Source organism: Leptosomus discolor, chromosome 24, assembly GCF_034619465.1.
Source record: "Leptosomus discolor isolate bLepDis1 chromosome 24, bLepDis1.hap2, whole genome shotgun sequence".
NCBI lineage: Eukaryota > Metazoa > Chordata > Aves > Leptosomiformes > Leptosomidae > Leptosomus > Leptosomus discolor.
Genome location: NC_141414.1, coordinates 6471770 through 6489355, shown reverse-complemented (window position 1 = coordinate 6489355; position 17586 = coordinate 6471770). Strand labels below are relative to the sequence as shown.

The following is a 17586-nucleotide window of genomic DNA, read 5'->3' as shown; positions in this document are numbered from 1 at the left end:
AGCCGCGCCTCAGGCGGCGGCGGGAAGGGGAGCGGCGCGGGCCCGGCCCCGGCCCCGGTGAGCGGCCTGGAGGAGGGAGGGGAGCACCGGGCGCCTGGCGCCGGCGGGGCGCGGGGGTGGCGGTCGGCAGCGGGCTGGCGGTGCCGGGGCTGGAGGCGAGCCCCTGAGGGGATAGCGGCGGCCTCGAATCCCCGGGGCGTCCGTGGCGGGAACGGGAGGCCCCGGCGGGAAGCGGTGCCGAGTGCCCGCTGGCGGCTTGTGCTGTGCGGCTGGGCTGCGGCCCGGGGGGCGCCCGGAGCTCTGGTGCCCGCTCGGGTGCGGTGGGGGGAAATGGGGGTGTAGGGTCGGGGTTCGGTTTTGGTTGGTGGGTTTTGGGGTTTTTGTTTGGTTTTTTTTTTTTTTAATGTTTAATGTTGTAATTCTGAGACACTGAGGCAAAAGGATAGAAGGGGAAACCCGCAGGCTCAGTCCCGGGTGTTTGTGCTGGGTTATCCCGTTCGGCTTTGCTTTTTACAGCGCTGAAGGGATTTGAGAGAGCTGCTGGTATGAATCGGGCTCCCGGAAGAATTTCCTCGGTTGTTCCTGTTGCTTGCTTGAGCTTTCCCTGTTTTTCTTTCTGGATTTTACCATACACGTTGCCACGATGTTCTGGAGAGGTTTATAGCGAGGAGAGGTGGTCTTAGGACAGTGAAACTTCTCACGAATTGTGTAAAACCAGCTTTTGTTACTGCCGCAAATCCGTCTGCACTTGGTTCGGTTTGTGAGCAGTCGTGTGTACGCACTGTACAGCCACCAAGGCACCTGCGGACACCGAGCTCAGAGTAAAGCATTTACCGTGCAGTAGGACTGGACTTAAAATATGCCACTTCCATCAAGTGGTCCCCAGACAGTTTGAACTCAGTAAAACTGGGTCACGTGAGGAGTGAGGAGAGGGGAAAATAAATAAGCCCTGCTGCTTGTTTCTCCTTAGAGCATGATAGATGATTTGCATAAGAGAAACTTTCAGAAACCTTTCTTGCTCTGCCCTTAAACTCGCTGCTGGTGTTTGAACACACAGTATTTTTGCTCTGCCATGGGCTGGAGTACTCCAGCTGTAGTCTGGCGATTGCAGCTTCCAGTCGCGATGCTGACACGCTGCCTCTGGGGTCAGCATCCCAGCCTCCCTTCTGATGCTGGCACAAACTGTTGCTGTGTGGTGCGTTTCCCTCGCAACATGAAGGATGCCCCAAGCCTGTTTGATACAGGAGAGAGCACAGACTTTGGCGTCGTTGCCAGCATTTCACAATCCCTCGCCGCTTGCGCCATCCCAGACTGGAATAGGCTGGTCCAGCGACCCAGTGTGCAAGTATTTGTCATCTTCTGAGGCGCAAGCACAGCAAATGCCTTTCAGGAGAGACGTGGGCTGAAAATGGATGGTTGGGATTAGATTATTATGCTGGTAAATACAGGCTGAAGTGAAGGTGCCTTAGAGTATTCAGTGGTTATTCAATGCTCAAGAGTAGAGGTAATAGATAAAGATTTTTACAAGAGTGGTCCTGGAAGGAGGATGGGAGGTATCGCAAAATAAAGCCCCCAGCTTGTGAAGCACTGTAGCTGCGCAGGAAAGAGGGCGTAGCGTGACTTTTGTACAAAAGCCCATTATGCCACCTGTGAAAAGGAGTAGCTCAGATGTGTCGGTGGTGAAAGAGTAACAGCTTTGATCTGACCTCCTCCATCCCTGTTTTTTCCCCTACTGGATTCTCCTGAGCTGACCCAATTCTCCCCTTCTGTTGCTATTGCTAACTTAAAATCTCATTCTCTTCACTGGTTTGTGTCATCTCGCTTACACCGGCTAAATGAGCAGTAATAAGCTGTAGATAAACAACTCCCATGACTTCCGTTTAGTGTCAGAAGGTGTTAACAGCACCCGTTCACTTAGACAGCTTCCACACCTTGACAGTGTATCTAGATACAGGATGCTTTAAAGGCAGCCCTAGAGGCTGAGAATAACTTGCTGCCTGTCAGTTTGAGCAGCCCTGTGCAGGATTTGGGTATTCACTTTGAGAGCTGGGGATCCTGGCAGTGGGATCGATCCTGGCAGTGGATCCTCCCTGACAGCTCAGGGCAGTAAGCGACTATTGACACTGTCTTACCGCTGTAGTGCCTTATAATAGCACATCCCGTGTTCCTGCTGAGAGGACTCCAAGTCCCAGAGGCCCTGCGAGGAATCTTTGGATCCGTTGGGTGCCCGCTGCTCTCTGTGGCTGCTTTCCAAACGAGAGATCTGGCTTTTGTGACCTTGCAAAGGAAACACTTGGGCCCGAGGGCGGTCATAAAGGAATTAAGTCCCTGCTAGTTGTGCCATAGAGGACTCTGTGATCTGCAAGGACAGCCGCTCTGGAAATCAGAGTGCCAGGGATCTGAGTTCTAAAGGCGTGGGTGGGCCTGTCGATCACTGGGCATGGATCTGCAGGGGTAATATCCAGCATAAGGGCGAAATCATCCTGTGCCGTGGCAAGCTGCTCTTCCTGCTTGTTGATTGCCACGTCGCTGACTGGTTTCTGCGACTCTGGAGGTGGGACACGTGCTGTATCCTGCCTGGAGCGCAGTGGAAAGACAAGGACTGTTCCAGATACAAAGGAGCTCGTTTTGCTCGGCTATTTCCGGGCATCTCACTTGGGCAGAGGTGTCCAACGTGTCACACACTTTGCCTGTAAACCAGCAGGAAATCAGCAAGACTGTTCTTACTCCAACTGCACGAGAGTGTCTTCCCTCAGATGGGGCTCAGGAGCGGCTTCTTTATTTGTGACATAATTTGCATATTATTCATATTTCAAATTTTCCCATGTCATAATTATAAGCTATTCTAGACAAAAACTTTGGAGAGGAGATTAAAAAGCTCTCCAAGCCTGAAACAAATTTTCCTAAATCTCATGCTTAGAAAAAGCAGAAAGGAGCAGGCTGTGCTTGTCATGTGCTGCGAAAGCTAACCCCACCTTTGCTCCCCCTTCTGTTTCTATCCTACCCCCTATGCAGGCTTAGTTTAATGCCGTGTTTCTGAGACACGGTTCACCTTCTGTGGCATTCCAGACGACGGCTTTATGTGTGCCTCCAGGCTGGGTAACACAGACATCGCTCCCCCCATGGGACAGCCTGTATTTGGGACAGCTGCTGGGGTTTCTGCTGGTGGTCGTAAATGAGGTCCCACGCTCCTAGAAACGGTGTGCTGTGGGAGGCAGGAACCAAAGTGCCGTTGCACAGGGCCAGGAGTGTTACTGGTGCTCCCATGCCCCCCCAGTGTGTCGGTCAGCGACCCCTGCTCTGATAAACTCCACATCTGGGCAGGGTTGGGGAGAAGCCGTCAGTTCCTCAGCTACTTTTTCCTTAGTCCTATTTAAGAGGTAAAACAATGTGCCTTAACTGACTTGCGCAGAAACGTAAGTGAGGTCAAAGGATAACATCCTAGTGCTAGCAAACATTGCCTCCTTACTCTAAACCAAGTGGTTGGGGCCCCTGGAGCCATTCAGCCCACTTGCTTCCTTTGCTCTGAAAGGTGCCTAATTAGATCCTGCATGTTTTGGACTGTGCTGGCTGTTTACCTCTTTCTTTGGCAAGAGATGGTGCTCCAGATGCTGTGTATTCCATCTGGCTCCTGCTCACGGATGGGTAACAAGGCAGCTTTTGGGAGTTCAAATTTAAAACACTTCAGAAATGAAATAGTATTCACTGGCTTGAGGCTGGCCCTCTGAATTGGTAAAGTTGATAAAATTTGACAAGTCCATTCAGTGTCAAAAATAAAAGGAGAGCAGAAAGGTGTGAAGCAATAAAGAGAAGGGTCAATGCTCATCTTCTTTCTAGAAGTGTGGCAGCACTAGAAACATGTTCTGAACTGCAGATCCAACCCCCAGACAGGTTGCTGGGGATCAGGACGACCCCTTTACTGGCTCAGGGGCCTATTCTGCAAGCTGGATTTGTAAGCGAAGCTTCTGGTTGGGAAGTTGCCCAGCCTTCCTTCCTCCCCACCCAGACAGATGCAGGCTGAGAAGCAGTAACAATGATGCTGGTGACAGCAGACGTGACAGCCCTATGAACCGCTCCTTCATGTTCCAGATCTGCTCTAGGAGCCTGTGGAAGCCCTTTGGGTCTCCCAGGTACCCTCGCTCGTACTCCTCAAAGCCTAAAACAATGAAATGTTAGTTACTGATTTATTGAGCTGAGGAAGTCTCTAACCCCCTTCAACACTGTGTCCTTACACATATGATTTAATTCCTATATTTCTTTAAAGGTGAGCCCGAAGGGTGGCTTAGAAACCCTAGAAAATAATCATGCCAGCTTAAGTCCTTTTCACTACTTGCATCTCACTTACTCCATTGAGACAGGGCTCCTGGTACCTCTTGGTATGCAGGCAATGTTCTGACTCTTCACAAAGAGATTTTCACCCGATCTTTGTTATCCCCTTAAGCACAATAGTTAAATAAGGTCAGGCTAATGGGAAATTCCACATGCTGGCCCCTTTTAAAGGACACTTGTTGTGAGAGCGCAGCTATTACCAACGTTTTCCCTGGGAATGGGTGCTATTGAACCTGCAGCAAGAATGGACTGATCTTCTGACACCATCACAGAGCAAACCCTTCCAGGAAGCTTCTCTAGCAGACTGTTTGCATCAGAAGAGAACTGCGCAAAAGTAAGGCAAGAGTAAGCCATGAAGCTAGGATAGCTGAGCTGCCTCTCTCATGAAGGACAGAGAATAGATCAGCCATGAAATTTAATTTGGCTGCATGGTGTTGGGCAAAGCTGTAGTGTGCAGCAGGATAGAAAGTGTTGCTTGTCCATTTGGGAACTAGGATATGGAAGTCTGAGGAGGATGCTGTATTCACAAGGGAGAAGGGAGGCCTGTTGGTTACCAGCTCGGTTGTCTGGCTCAGTAAACCTCTGGGTATTATAAGAAAACATAAGAAATATTGTAAGAAAGTTGAACAGATAGATGTGTACCGTGGATAGAGATCCCCTGCTAGATCCCGCTATCATCTTCCCTTGCTTCTGGATCAGAACACTGGACGTCAGTGTTTCTTCCTGTAGCCCTGATAGCTGACATTTGGGTCTCAGCTCGCCAGTCTTGCTGTTCCACAGGCTCCGTGTTCCTCCCTCAGACACAGTCATAACCACCAGCCTTGGGCCGCCCACCACAGAACACATCCGTACATCTGACGCCTCGCCAGAAATCCGGAAGATGAGTTCTGCTGTCTGCAGGTGCCAAGCGTTGACCTCCTAAAGCGGTGGCAAGAGAGACAGGAGTAGGGAGGACTGAGGTGGCTTTTCTGTCTGCAGTCTTCGTGATTGTGGCAGTAACTTCTAAAGTTCTTATTCTTTCAGCACGCTTTAAGTTAAAGACTGGCTGTACCTTTGTATCTGAGGAAGAATATACAGTCGTGTGCCCCTCATCCATGTGAAGGTCCTGTGAGGGCTGTTCTTCGATATGTGTGTCCTGGATAACAAACCTTGCTCTGCCAGAAATCAAATTCCAGATGCGCTGGCTGTGATCCATGGCAGCTGAAACAGCACAGGTTCCTTTTCCACACACTTTCACACACCTTACCTCAGCTATAAAGTAAGACAAGGATTCACAAAATGAAGGATTCTTGGTGCTCTCAGCAATTGGGAGAATGCTGGCAGCTAGGAGGTGTCTGTGTGCCTACAGCTCAAGGACTGCCGAGCTGTCAGAGCTCTTTTCAGACATGAAAAGAGCTTTCCAACCGTAAAAACTGGAGAGGGCTTACCAGAGTGCCCAGGAAGGGCGTGCAGCATCTCAAAACCTTCTGTATTCCAGACAAGCATTGAGCCATCCTGGGAACCTGCCACCAGCAGCCAGTAATCAGAACTGAGTGCCATCACTGTGACACCTGCCGTGGTGCACAAAGAGGAGAAGCTGTTCTTGATACCACAGACAGAAAGGAGGTGGTTTGAGATGGTTAATATGCCGTGTTTTCCCAGCTGGAACCCCCCTGTACTGTCTGAACCCCATAGCCTGTGCCAAGAGCAAGATTAGGTTCCCTCCGACATATCTAGGTCAGTGTGTGCTTTTGTTGTCCTGACAACAAAATGACCTACTTTATCCTCATTTGTTGAAGCGATTGCGAATGGGACTGGTGCCTGACGGAGCACGAAGGCAAGTGGACCTTTGTCCTGCCTTTGTGTGAGCTCACAGGCAAAACTGTATCGATACCAACATAGGTGTTCTGTCCTTCTTGCTCAGTTTGTTTATTATGTTTCTTGGATCTCATTCATAACAGATGGATGATCAGATATATTCTAGGGCTGTGTCTGTCCCCAGGACTAATCCTACCGTTGAGGAATCGGGTGAGTGTTGTGTGTAGGGGCCCACCAGGTGGCTGGAGAAATCCGCAGAGAGGAACGAGAACCGGATAGGGAGAGACACTGCACCCGCTTCAACCCTGCTGGCACAGCTTCTCTGTTACCTCCGGGTAAGAAGGCAGGAAGAAAAGAAGCCTGGCCCACACTTCTGCCTGTGTTATGCTCACTCCTAGGAGCGCAGAGACAAAAAAGCGTTTTAGAACATGCCCCTGGTGGGCCCGTGAGAGCTGCCATAGTTGTATTTTATGTAGTGAACTGAGCTGGCCTTACCTGGCCAGGCACTTGAATAATATAAGGAAGGCTGCAGTGTAAAACATGGGCAAATATAAAAGTGTGGCAGGATTTTTCCCCTGAGGGAGGAGTGGGTATTCTGAGGAGCAGGCAGAGGAGCAGCACTGTGCACCCTCTCCCCTAGGTAGCTGTAAAGCTGCAAGGGAACCCAGGTAGGTAACAGGTACTTCTGCTAGACAGGGGGCAACAGGCTGTGGTCAACTGCTCTAATCAAATAGACAAAATGTCTGTTGGCAAAGAAGAAACCTCAGCTTCTGTAGAGGCCCTAACAGAATGAGGCATTTATGAGTCTTTTGATGGATCCCAGAACAGAGAATTTTGTCACTGGTTGTAATTCCTCAGAAAAGTACTTTTACTTGGAAAGGAAAAAATTCCAGTTCTTTCCTCTGGTGAAACGTTTGCCTCACGCTCTGTCACTGATCGAGCTGTTACCATCAGGGCTGTGTATACTGCTGACTGCAGGCTGCGGAAGGAGAAGTGTCTCCTGCACAAGGCGTAATTCTGGACAGCTGATGCATTCAGTGCACATGGCAAAGTCATCACGAACTCTCTCTATTCCAGAGGCAATTATTTTACAGCTGATCCAGTTCGTATTCCCTGCAGAAAGAAATACTATTAGAGCAGAGAACTTCAGCACAGTTGCTCTGAAAAGACCGAAATAAAAGCATGCTATTTTGGGGAAGGAGGGGATAGAGCCCCTCAGCTCTGTCAGCCACTAGCAGTAGAACGAGGGCTCATTTGTCAAGAAGTGGAGGGCTCCCAATGCCACAGTTCTGTCTTTAGGCTCTTAAATGCTCTATCTATTTTTTTCAAGTAGTTTTTTTATATGTTTCATTTTCATCTTTGAGAGGATCTAGATCATTTCTTTTAGCTACTGAAGAAGTGTGGTGATAATTCTAGAATACCTTCATGAAAGTTAGCTTATTTCTCTTTTTCAAGCTTCCTTCTCACAGGCATTGTTGATACTGTGCAGAAGGGTTGTGGCTCTTACCTCTGGCTGTAGGCATGAAGCAGGCCTCTGCAGAGCCCTGGATGCCACCTCTTGCCCAGTCCTTGCCCAGCACATCCCGCTTTAGCTCCAGTTCATCCGGCATTAAGTGAAACGGCAATTCACTCCCCTTCCTCAGAGTTGCAGCGGTGTCAGAGAACCAGAGTGGCTGAGGGGCTACCTGGGAGTAACCAGAACAGTGGATTGGAGATGTGGCTTGTGGTTTAACCTGTTTGCCTTCACAACTTCAGTGCTAGGTGCTGTCTCATGGTATGCCAGACAGCACCTCCAGGACTTCCATTGTTTTCCTGTTGGTAGGGAGTGTTTTTCATTACTCTAAATTTCTCGTGCTACAATCTAAGGCAGGCTGCCCTTCTGCAGATGTGAATGATAAATCACTTCCTTCCTTCTTGCAGTAGCTTTTTACATACATGAAGACTGCATGACAAAGTGTGTAAATGACTGTAGATCTCCTTGGTGGGAGATACTTGTTTAAAACGTATTTACATACATATATATATATCTTTGTTATTATTGAAAGCACTGGATAGTGTCATTTACTATCATTTCCATTGTCTTCTGATTTCAGACCCTGTCCAGCAATCTGGAGAGACAGAGCACTGGTCCAGAGCTTATGAGTATGGAATTGCCTGCTGATACTCCTCACCTTCCTGGTGAGGCAGTCAAAGTCGGTATTGAAGGTCCTCTAAAACCTGGTGATGAACGACAACAGTGAACTGCTCACAAAGTTGTTTCAGGTATTTATTGTTCTCCTTGCCCTGAGGGTTCCCAGAATCTTTACTGTATGCCAGTGTGTGTACTTTGAGGTGTTTGGGATAATGGCTTGCAATTCTTGCTTTAAGGTGGCTGAGCAGCTGTGCTCCTTCTGTAGGGATTGTCCTCTTTTTCTAACAGCTCGCTGTTTGTCCCTTGCCCAATTTGTCTGTTGGAACCCTCAGCCACTCTGAGGAATATGAAAGCTCCCGGATTGCTCTCCTGGGTTTTGAGGAGACCCTGTTCAATCTCCCATTCAATCACTTAAAAAAAAAGAGGCGCCGTGAGCATTCAGTTTCAGAACAGAACACAGGAAAAGCCAGGCAGCAACATTACCGTGGCCTCCCTTGGTCCTGCTGGATTCCACATGATGCTAGCAAGTTGGCATTCCTGTGTCCTCTGAGCTAGGCATACTCCTGGATGTGATCAGGGAGATTGGGGAGGAAAAGGAGAAACATTCCTCTCTGGTGTATTACTGTTTGCTGGTCAGCACCAACCCTCCTCCTCGGGATACAGCAGGTAGTTAGCAAGTCTGTTCCTTCCCTGCATCTTTCCTGGTGTGTACAGTCTGATGTTGTCTGGAAACAGCAGCTGCCCTCCCTGACAGCTCTGGTTAGAAGGACGCTACAGCCCTGCCAGCACACACCTGACGTGTGGTAGCCGTGCCTCTGCCCCGGGCTGAGCACCCCACACCTCTCTGCCTTCGGGGCTGCCACGCGCAGCGCTGGGGCCAGGCGGCTCTCCAGGCCGTGCCGGGCCTGCCCGTCAGCTGGCTGCAGCCCATGGCAAGTGGGCAGCGCATTCTCACCCCCCCAGTACCGCTGTGTCAGGAGCTGGGCAGAGTCCCTTGACAGCTGCAGAGTCAGGGCCTCAAATTCCTTCTCCGCAATGAGCCGAGGCACAGGCTGGTGCCCGTAGGGGTCCCCCAGCAGTCCCTGCAACAGGCAAAAAAAAGGTCCAGCGTTCGGGCCGTGCTTCTGCAGTGGCAGCTGGGACATGGGCTGGCTGCTTGCCCTAGCGCCCAGGATGGCCAGGGAGGGCTGCTCGGACAACTTGCTGGTAAATAGAGCGCTCTTGTGGCTCCTGTGTCAGATGGGGACCACCAGGCAGAGCCCCAGCCTGCCCCGTGGTCGGGGAGAGGTGGCCCTGCAGCAGCTGCTCCTCAGGCTTTTACAGTGTGTCGGGAGAGTGGTGGGGGTGAGGCAGCGGAAACAGAAGCGTTGGATTGGGGACTTTGGCCCATGGATCTGTGAGGTTGGCTTTGAGGTGGAGAAGAACTAAGGGAACAGGTCTGAGTCTGGGGACTTTAGATTAGGACTGAAGGCTGGGGACGAGTGAGATCCTGAGAAGGGTCAGCATCCCGTATCCGGTCAGGAAACAGCCAGAATGAGCTCCGAGCCCACTGTAATCCTTGAGCAGTGCCCTTCTGCGTGCGTAAAGCAAAGAGGGAGTAGTCAGCCCTTTGTGGCTGGCTCTGCTGAGATTTCGAGGTACACACTGAGAACCAGTCTGAGGAAGACGCTGCCTGAGTGCCTGCTAGTGCTGCCTGCATATGCGATACGGCGCTGTGAACAGAGGGGTGAGCTGCAGGAGCTCAGCGATGGTGAGCTCCTGGGGGCAGTAACGCTGTGCTGAGGCTCTCATAGTCTCTGCCCCTCCGTTGCTGGCCTCTGGTGGAAGTGTCTCGAGGGAAATCAGGCACAACTTGCACAAACACTTAATTGGTTATGTATTTACTTGTGGCTTCAACTATGCCCCCTGGGACTGCATATTTATTCTCTTTGTTCAGCAAAACTTTCTGCCTTTCTAAAACCAAAACAACCTGAGGAAGCAACCTGGCACTTCTGCAGGTGTCTCAGCCTCCTCTCCCCTTCTGCAAGGGTGTGGATTTCTGTTTGGGGCTGTCACCAAAGTGCTTGAAGGCAGCTGAGGTGGGCTGCTGCTGTGGGGAGCTTTCAGTGGTTGGAAAGAGTAATGGGAGGGATTTGAGTTGGGCACAAGCATGGAACGGGTATCAGCTTGCCGTGTGACACCCTGCTCTGTCCCTGCTGGTTGCTATGGCATTTTCATTTCTGGTTCTCTGCATGGGGAATTTGGTTTTATTCCTTAGTTACTGAGAAAGCTGCTTCAATATTGAGGTATTGGGCAGGAAGCAAGCTTGAAGCAAGAGCTTCTTGCTTTGTGTGTATCTCCATCTGCCTCTTCCATCTGCTAGTTAATACACACAACCGGTTACCTTCTGCTCTGACGGGACTTGGCGTTCAGGGCTGGGCTGTGTGTGTGCGCGCCCGTGTCGGGGCTCCTTTTGTCTTTTAGGGACCGCAGGCAGTTACTGACACCTCAGCCCCGTCAGCCAGCTCATTTGTGAAGCTGCCTGGGCAGGCTGATGACTTTGGAAACCCCCTTCCTTGGCCGGTAGAGCTGCTGAGGGGGTGTGGGGCCTGCTCTGTGTGTCTCACGTGAGCCGTAGGGCCTGAGAGTGCACCGCAGTGCTAGCACTTACGGTGATGGTGGGACCAGCTGACAGTTTCTGACAGGCTTCAGTTTCCTCCAGAGTGAGGTGTGTGTTTCCATGATCAGGGTCTGCAAGCCCAGAAATTCCCATCTCAAGGCAATTATCTGCACAAAAAGACTTTTTTTTAAGATTCTTCGACTGGTCAATACTACTGTAAAAACAGCAAAGGGGGAAAAAAAAAGTTGTTCTGTCACATTTAATTTTTAGATCAGTCTGAACACCAGTGGTATGCAAATTTAATTACAGCAACTCTCCAAAAGATGCCGAGATATTAAAAATCTCTCAGTAGGGATTTCTCCTTTGAAAGACTCAGGGATTTGGACCATGGATGACCAAGTAAGCAAGGTGATTTTTCAGGACAAGGAGCTTGTGCCCACGTTACTACCTCACCAATGCAAGTGCATTTTCAAGGTTCTGTACTGCCTTGTCACACTGTTTTTATTTGCTAATGTGAAAACTCCAGATCTGGAAATTTTGGATTGCGTAGCTATAGAGCACAATACAGCATTGATCCAGAAAAATGTATTTCTTACATCTTCCTGCAGCAAACCTTCCGTCCTATTTTAAGACCACTCAGCCACGCTGTTGGCCGGCTCAGCAGTGATAAATAGCCACAATAAAAGGCAATTCTGCCCACAGGGAATCTTTTCATACAGAGTCAGGTCTGTGAAATTTTTATGGCCGCTTCCCCTGCTGTGCTTTTTACAAGAGAGATTACCGCTTTCTAGAAAAATCTTTGTGACACCTTTTAAGTGACATAGTCACTAAATTCAAACAACAGACTAGGTAAATTTAAGATAAATGAGGAAGACAAAAGCAAATAGGAAGAAAAGTAAGCGCGTGTATGCACGCAAACACAAGCATAGTGCTCGCTCCCAGTGCCCGCACTCATGCACCCTCTCCTGTTCACAGCGCCTGTATTCACGGATACTTTTCACACCTGCAAAAGTAGAAGACAAGGGGAATATAAAGGACGCTTTTCTCCTTAGTCACGTTTATCATATGTGATTATAATTTCTTCAGAACTGGAATATTCTCTCCCCGAAATTATGTAAACATTCATAGCACTTCATCATCATGTGATAGAGTAGTACAAGAGGGAATGCTAAAATTAGGTCGGGGAATGGCTGTATCTGCAGCTTTCCTTGGGACCGTTCTGAGTGACAAGTGATCACTACTGAAGTCTGGGCCAGTGTCAGAGGAGGAGAGAGCTCCCTTGGGTTAGGAATTACCATGTCTGCGCTGCTGTCCAACAGGGAGCAAGCACGCCCTGGAATAATTCATTAGCTCTCACCAACGTTGCAGGAGTTACGGGAAATCCTTGTCTCACTTTACAGTCCAGCCCACATGAATTCCAAACCTTACAGTGAGAGAGTGGGTTTAACTTATAACCCTGTCTTTTGGTGAAAATCCAGTCATGTGTCGCATCCTTCATCCCAAAACTGTCCCTGAAAACACATGAGCTCTATCACAACAGGTGGTGTAGGTACGGTCACTAGCTGTGTCCTTATATGCCCACTAAGTTCAGATTGGCTGCAGTTCTCCAACATTCCTTCCAGAAACTACAGCGCTCTCTGTTTCTATAAATGCTGACCGAGCTGCTTAGGCTGGAAATGCCTCGCTGTCCAAACAGCATCTACCAGATGACACCCTACCAGAGGAGATGCTGCAGTATTTTCTCTCTTTGGAAGGCACTTTTTGTGGAATTGGGAGCCTATCTAATCCTGTGTTTTCTTATTTAAAAATGGAGACGGTGAATGATTTTCAGAAGAAGGGGAAACTGCGTTTTGTAATTCCTGAAAATCTGAGTCATCGCTACCCACCGCCAGTTACCGCTGTAGGAGCTCAGTCTGGCAACTGCGTCCCAGTAGGCAGAGGAAGTGAGAAATATTTGGATATTGTCCAAGAAGAGAAGTTCTTCACAAATATTTCTTGCTGTTACGGTGGTGGATGGGAATCAAATGTGTGTAGCCCAGGGTTTCGAGAAAGCCTGCAGGCTTCGGTGTCTTGTGCGCAGCCAAGCACTGCGCTGCCCTGAGCTACCCTTGCGCAGCAGTGCCGAGCCTGAATGTGGCTTCGCTGCGGTTCCTGGACTAATGCAGAATTCTGCCATCTCTGACGTGTCCTAAGTGCAAATTGGGTGTGACAGACTAAAGCTGTATATAAAACACAGCAGATTATTGGCATCTTTCAAATGAAGCTGTGAGCTTACAGCTTCTCTGCTGAGCACGGTGGGCTCACTGCATCGTAACGCTTTGCAGACCCTAGCAGAGAGAGTGCCTGATGCTTTCAGGAGCTTCAGGACTTTTCAGTATATTTACCTGGAAAAAAATGAGCTGATGAAGATTCGGATCAGGTTGGAGGCCTGGAAAGGAAAAGGCACCATCTTCCCGTGGAGAAGATCCCGGTGTGTGTCTGGACTGAAGCTCATGCAGCTATCCAGACTCCCCGAGCTCTCCTCAGCAGAGACTGCTCATTAGAGGGGAGGTGACTAATGGCAGTGAACACCAGTCTGTGGGGCCTCTCTCCAGAAAGCTGTCTTGCTCCATTTTTAAGGAAAGCCTGGGAAAATTTCAGCTACTGTGACAGGAACAGTAGGAAATGGTTGACTGTGTGCACCGAGATGCAGTGAAACTTCACCGCATCCTGGCGCGATTCATCTGGATTTGAAGAGGACAGATATCTCTATAGCAACCAGTGTTTGTCACTTGGGCAGAATCCCCAGCGCCTCTTTCTAAGGCACTAAATGTGCTCCCTATCAGGTGCTGTACACCTGAGGTCGCTTTGTTCACTACCCCTGACTATCTTAGAAATAATTGTCTCTGTATTTTAGCATCACATAAGCCTGCCAGTACTAGTATCATTTATGGTTCAGGGACTCTCAGCCATTTAAAGCAGGTTTCTTAATACCCAGGCAGTATGCCTGTGCGCTGTCACTATTGTCTTCTGTCAAGCTGTGCAGGTGTGAATTTACCTGTGCACAAAAAATACTACTTCATGGCTACGTTTGGACTGGGCTACCATCCCCAAAAGAGCAGCATGTGGGAAAAGATAGAGAGAAAAATGTAATCATTTACAAAAAAACAGCAAGTAGGTAGAAATCAGAAACGGAGAAGAAAAAAGACTTCCCGAGGGATACTACAGCTATCAGTAGAACTCCAGCGACAGAAGCTGTTTGGCTGTTGCTTCTAGTTTTGAGTTGTATAGTGCAGGACAACATCCCAGACCCGCCTGCTAATCCCCCCACCGAGGGCATCAGTGTGTGCTGCTGCAGTGCTCACCCCTGTGTCAGTTGTTGACCTCAAAGGCAGGAAACTGCAGCTGTCAACAGAGAACGAGTAGGAATTTCTTTGTCCCAATGCCCTTGGAACGCGCAGGGAGGGAAGGTAACCGGTGCAGAGGCCCTAGCAGAATCGGTGTCTCCACCTCATGTTCACCCAGCGTGCTTTTCAATGGCTTTCTTCCATGCTGCTCTGTTTTCCAATATTCACAGCACGTTGCTGGTTCAGTTTATCTCAGGATGTCTTTCTGTATTTGTTCAGTACAGCTTTTCACATAAGAAATGCTGCTTTTTCCACGTCCGGTGCAAACAGTGATGGTGCTGGACCCGCCAAGCAGATTCATTCACTCAGAACCACTTTCTGCTTCCCTGTTTTCTCACAGGAGACCATAATCTGTTATTTCTGTGGCTTTTTGCCTTTTCCAGGAAACTGAACTGAGCATGTCAGAGAAAACCAGTATCAGCCAGAGCAGATGCTGTGGTTTTTTTCTGTTTCTCTCAAGAAATGAGATTTAAGAGGCTGGTGTCTATCCTTATCTGTACCCCCTCTGGATCCCTTTAGCATACAGAGGAATAATTAAGGAAAAATTAGTAATCTGTATTTATGAGCTGCTTTTGCAGACAATACTTGATTAATCTCCACAGTCATCTAGCCAAATAAGAAGAGATTAACCAACATCCTAATCTATCATAAATCAAACAGGCAGGGAGATGAAGCATCCTACCTCGAGAGACAAACATTGCAGAGAGCCTACATTAGGGTTTAGCCTACATTATTCCAAATTTAATTTTAGCCAACATGAGGACTCTAAAGCCACGGATTTTTGGACTTCTTCAAGGCACTGCAATCTGTGACGTGCTGTATGCATCTCACACTGCGTATACCTGTCATCATCGCTGATTACACCAATTCTTGTCACTAACAAATCAAAGAAAATTAGCTCACTCACTGATTCAAGCAGTTGGTTGCAGTGGGACCAGAAGTCCCCGACTAGCAGAGCTTTTTTTGTGAAGTCAAGACCTGCCAGCTCGACTGAGAAGCATCAGGGGTTGGGATAATTGGAAAAGCAGCAGCTTGCTTTCTGCAGGAATGCAGCTCTGGGTTCTGGTGAGCTTTCTGTAATTTGCAAATCAAAACCAAACAAAATCACCCAACCAAATCTTTTCCAGGGACCTTCTGGATTTCCTCAGGCTATAAAAATGTTGAAGCCTCTAAACATACCAGACCTGTTTGCCTGCATTCCACGCCTATAGCCTACCTGTACCCTAAAGCTAAGATGAAACCATTATCTTACATTGATTCTTCCTAACAGGTTACATGTGAGACCTCTCGAATCAATATGATTTGAATAATATCTTTTAAACAGAGAAGGGTCACGGTAGAAGATTTTATAATTGGTCCTTTTTCTAGGGAGAGATGCAAATGCCTAAGTGTAAAGGAGACCAGACTCAAAAGATATTCAGGAATGTTGATCTTAGCACTATCAACATCTCCTTTTTGTCAGAAATGTCATCACAGAGGTGAAGTGAGTAGCAACTGTGAGTCACGATGGCAGCGTGGGCTCTGGCATGACAGGGAACTTGTTTTCTCACTGTCTGTCTCTTCCGTGAGCTGTCATCCCCCAACAGCTTGCTCACAGACTGCTGCCTTTCCAGACCACATGAGAGCAGGATTAAATTCTTAGCTGGGAGGCAATTTTGTGAGTGTTTACCAAGTAAGAACCACACCGTTGGTGTCTGATGAAATCCAAGCCCCTTTAATTGGCCTTTCCTTACAGCGGATGGGCGCACAGGACAAACCAGATCTCCTTGGAGCCAATTGTAAGAGCATCCAGAAAGGGCAAATATCAACCCTCTGTGTACAGAGGGGCTGTCTCAGCTTTGGTACCAACAGCGTATTTTATTTTCTCCGTTGCTAGTACTTTGCCCTGTCAGTGCCCTGTCTCCCTAGTAGAGATGGAAGAAGCTCACACTAAATCCCAACTATCTTGGTGAGCTTTCTGGAACATCTTTTATAGATGTATATTCTGATTTCTCATCATTTTGGCAGAGGACTAGAATACCTTGAGAGAAAAATCTTTGCTGCAGCGAAAAGCTGGGTATCTAAGGTCATAGGAAATGCCATCCCATACCAGCCTTGCCTCCCACAGAATCCTCCTTCTTGTGTCTTCCTGTAGCCAGTTAAGTCCTTTAAAGAACAGCACAAGAACCGTAGACAATTACAGCTAAGGGCCCAAATAAAGCTGTGCTACTATGAAATACATAAAGCTGTAATTTTTAATGCTGCTGTGCGTCCTACATGCTGTTTGGACTGACGCCCTCGGCACTGATCTGGCGCTTTACCTTTTTAAAGCACCATACCGCCATGAAATAGGTGCGGGAAGAAGCAGCGGGCATTTGGCGGCTAATCACCTGGCAAGTGTTCAAAGGCACGGGAGATGGCCAAGGTGACATCCATCTTTCTCTTCTGGGTCTTGCCGCTTAGCTGGATTATGTCATGTGGTTACTCTTGGGACAAAATGCGGAAGCATGTCCACATTGTCGTTGCTAATAAAAGGGGAAAGCAAGACCGCTGGTCGCTCTAGCTTGATGCTCTGGTGTACTGGCTTTGCCCTTTCTCACATAAGCTCTTCCCTACAGAAATCCTTTCCTTTGGCCTCCCGTTTTTTTTAACTTCTGGCCATTTACTGTGAAGAATTATTGATGTTTTCTGTAAAATTATCCTACAGGTTTGGGTTTTTTTTTTCTACAAACGCAGTAAGGGCTGTAGAGCTTTCCCTATCTGTGAAGCTGATCTGCAACCATGAGAAGGCTGTAGACCCCGGGTTTGGCTCACTCTATGTAACAGAAAAGGGAAACCTGTCAATCATCAAGAAATGCTGAGAGCAGCAACTGAAACACTGCCTTTTCCATCAGGCAACCAGGGCCTCTTCGAGGATTAAACCTCTTGCTAAATTTAGCTACATCTCACTAGAGTTAGTATCAGGAGTTATCAGATCAGAACATCTTTGGAGGGAATGACGTCTGTCCCGTGGAAGTCTAAGCCCTGGCGTGCTGCTCTCCTGCCCTGGGCTGCAGCGGAGTTTGGCGCCGGGAACATTCTGCACAGCAGCACAACATGGGACTCCCGAGACATCGTAGGATTCTTCAAAGCACTTGAAATACCTCCTCTCATCAGCCTGCTCCTTTATTGTTCCGTCCAGGTCCCGAGCAAAAACTTTTGGTAACACTGAAATGGACATTATGGGAGAGGAGAGTGGTTGAACCACATGAAACCTTCTAGTGCTTTTTTTCGGGAGGTTTTTTTTGAAATATGCATGAGGCTTGCACTGACCTTCTTTTCCATTGGTGGAGGCATACAGAGGCTGTAAATCCCACACTCCAATG

General features: G+C 48.5%; 1 protein-coding gene across 1 annotated transcript; it reads right to left on the bottom strand.

Moving 5' to 3' along the window:
• Positions 1 to 9: 9 nt before the first annotated feature.
• On the bottom strand, positions 10 to 17441 carry NWD1 (NACHT and WD repeat domain containing 1). The gene is given in 17 exon segments (XM_086477757.1): positions 10 to 310; positions 835 to 906; positions 2133 to 2320; positions 2322 to 2616; positions 2618 to 2690; positions 3111 to 3273; positions 3275 to 3316; positions 4534 to 4653; positions 4972 to 5244; positions 5381 to 5580; positions 5757 to 5879; positions 6323 to 6520; positions 7075 to 7239; positions 7634 to 7811; positions 10908 to 11070; positions 11808 to 11859; positions 17171 to 17441. Coding segments are annotated over 17 exon segments (2877 nt in total).
• Positions 17442 to 17586: the final 145 nt, after the last annotated feature.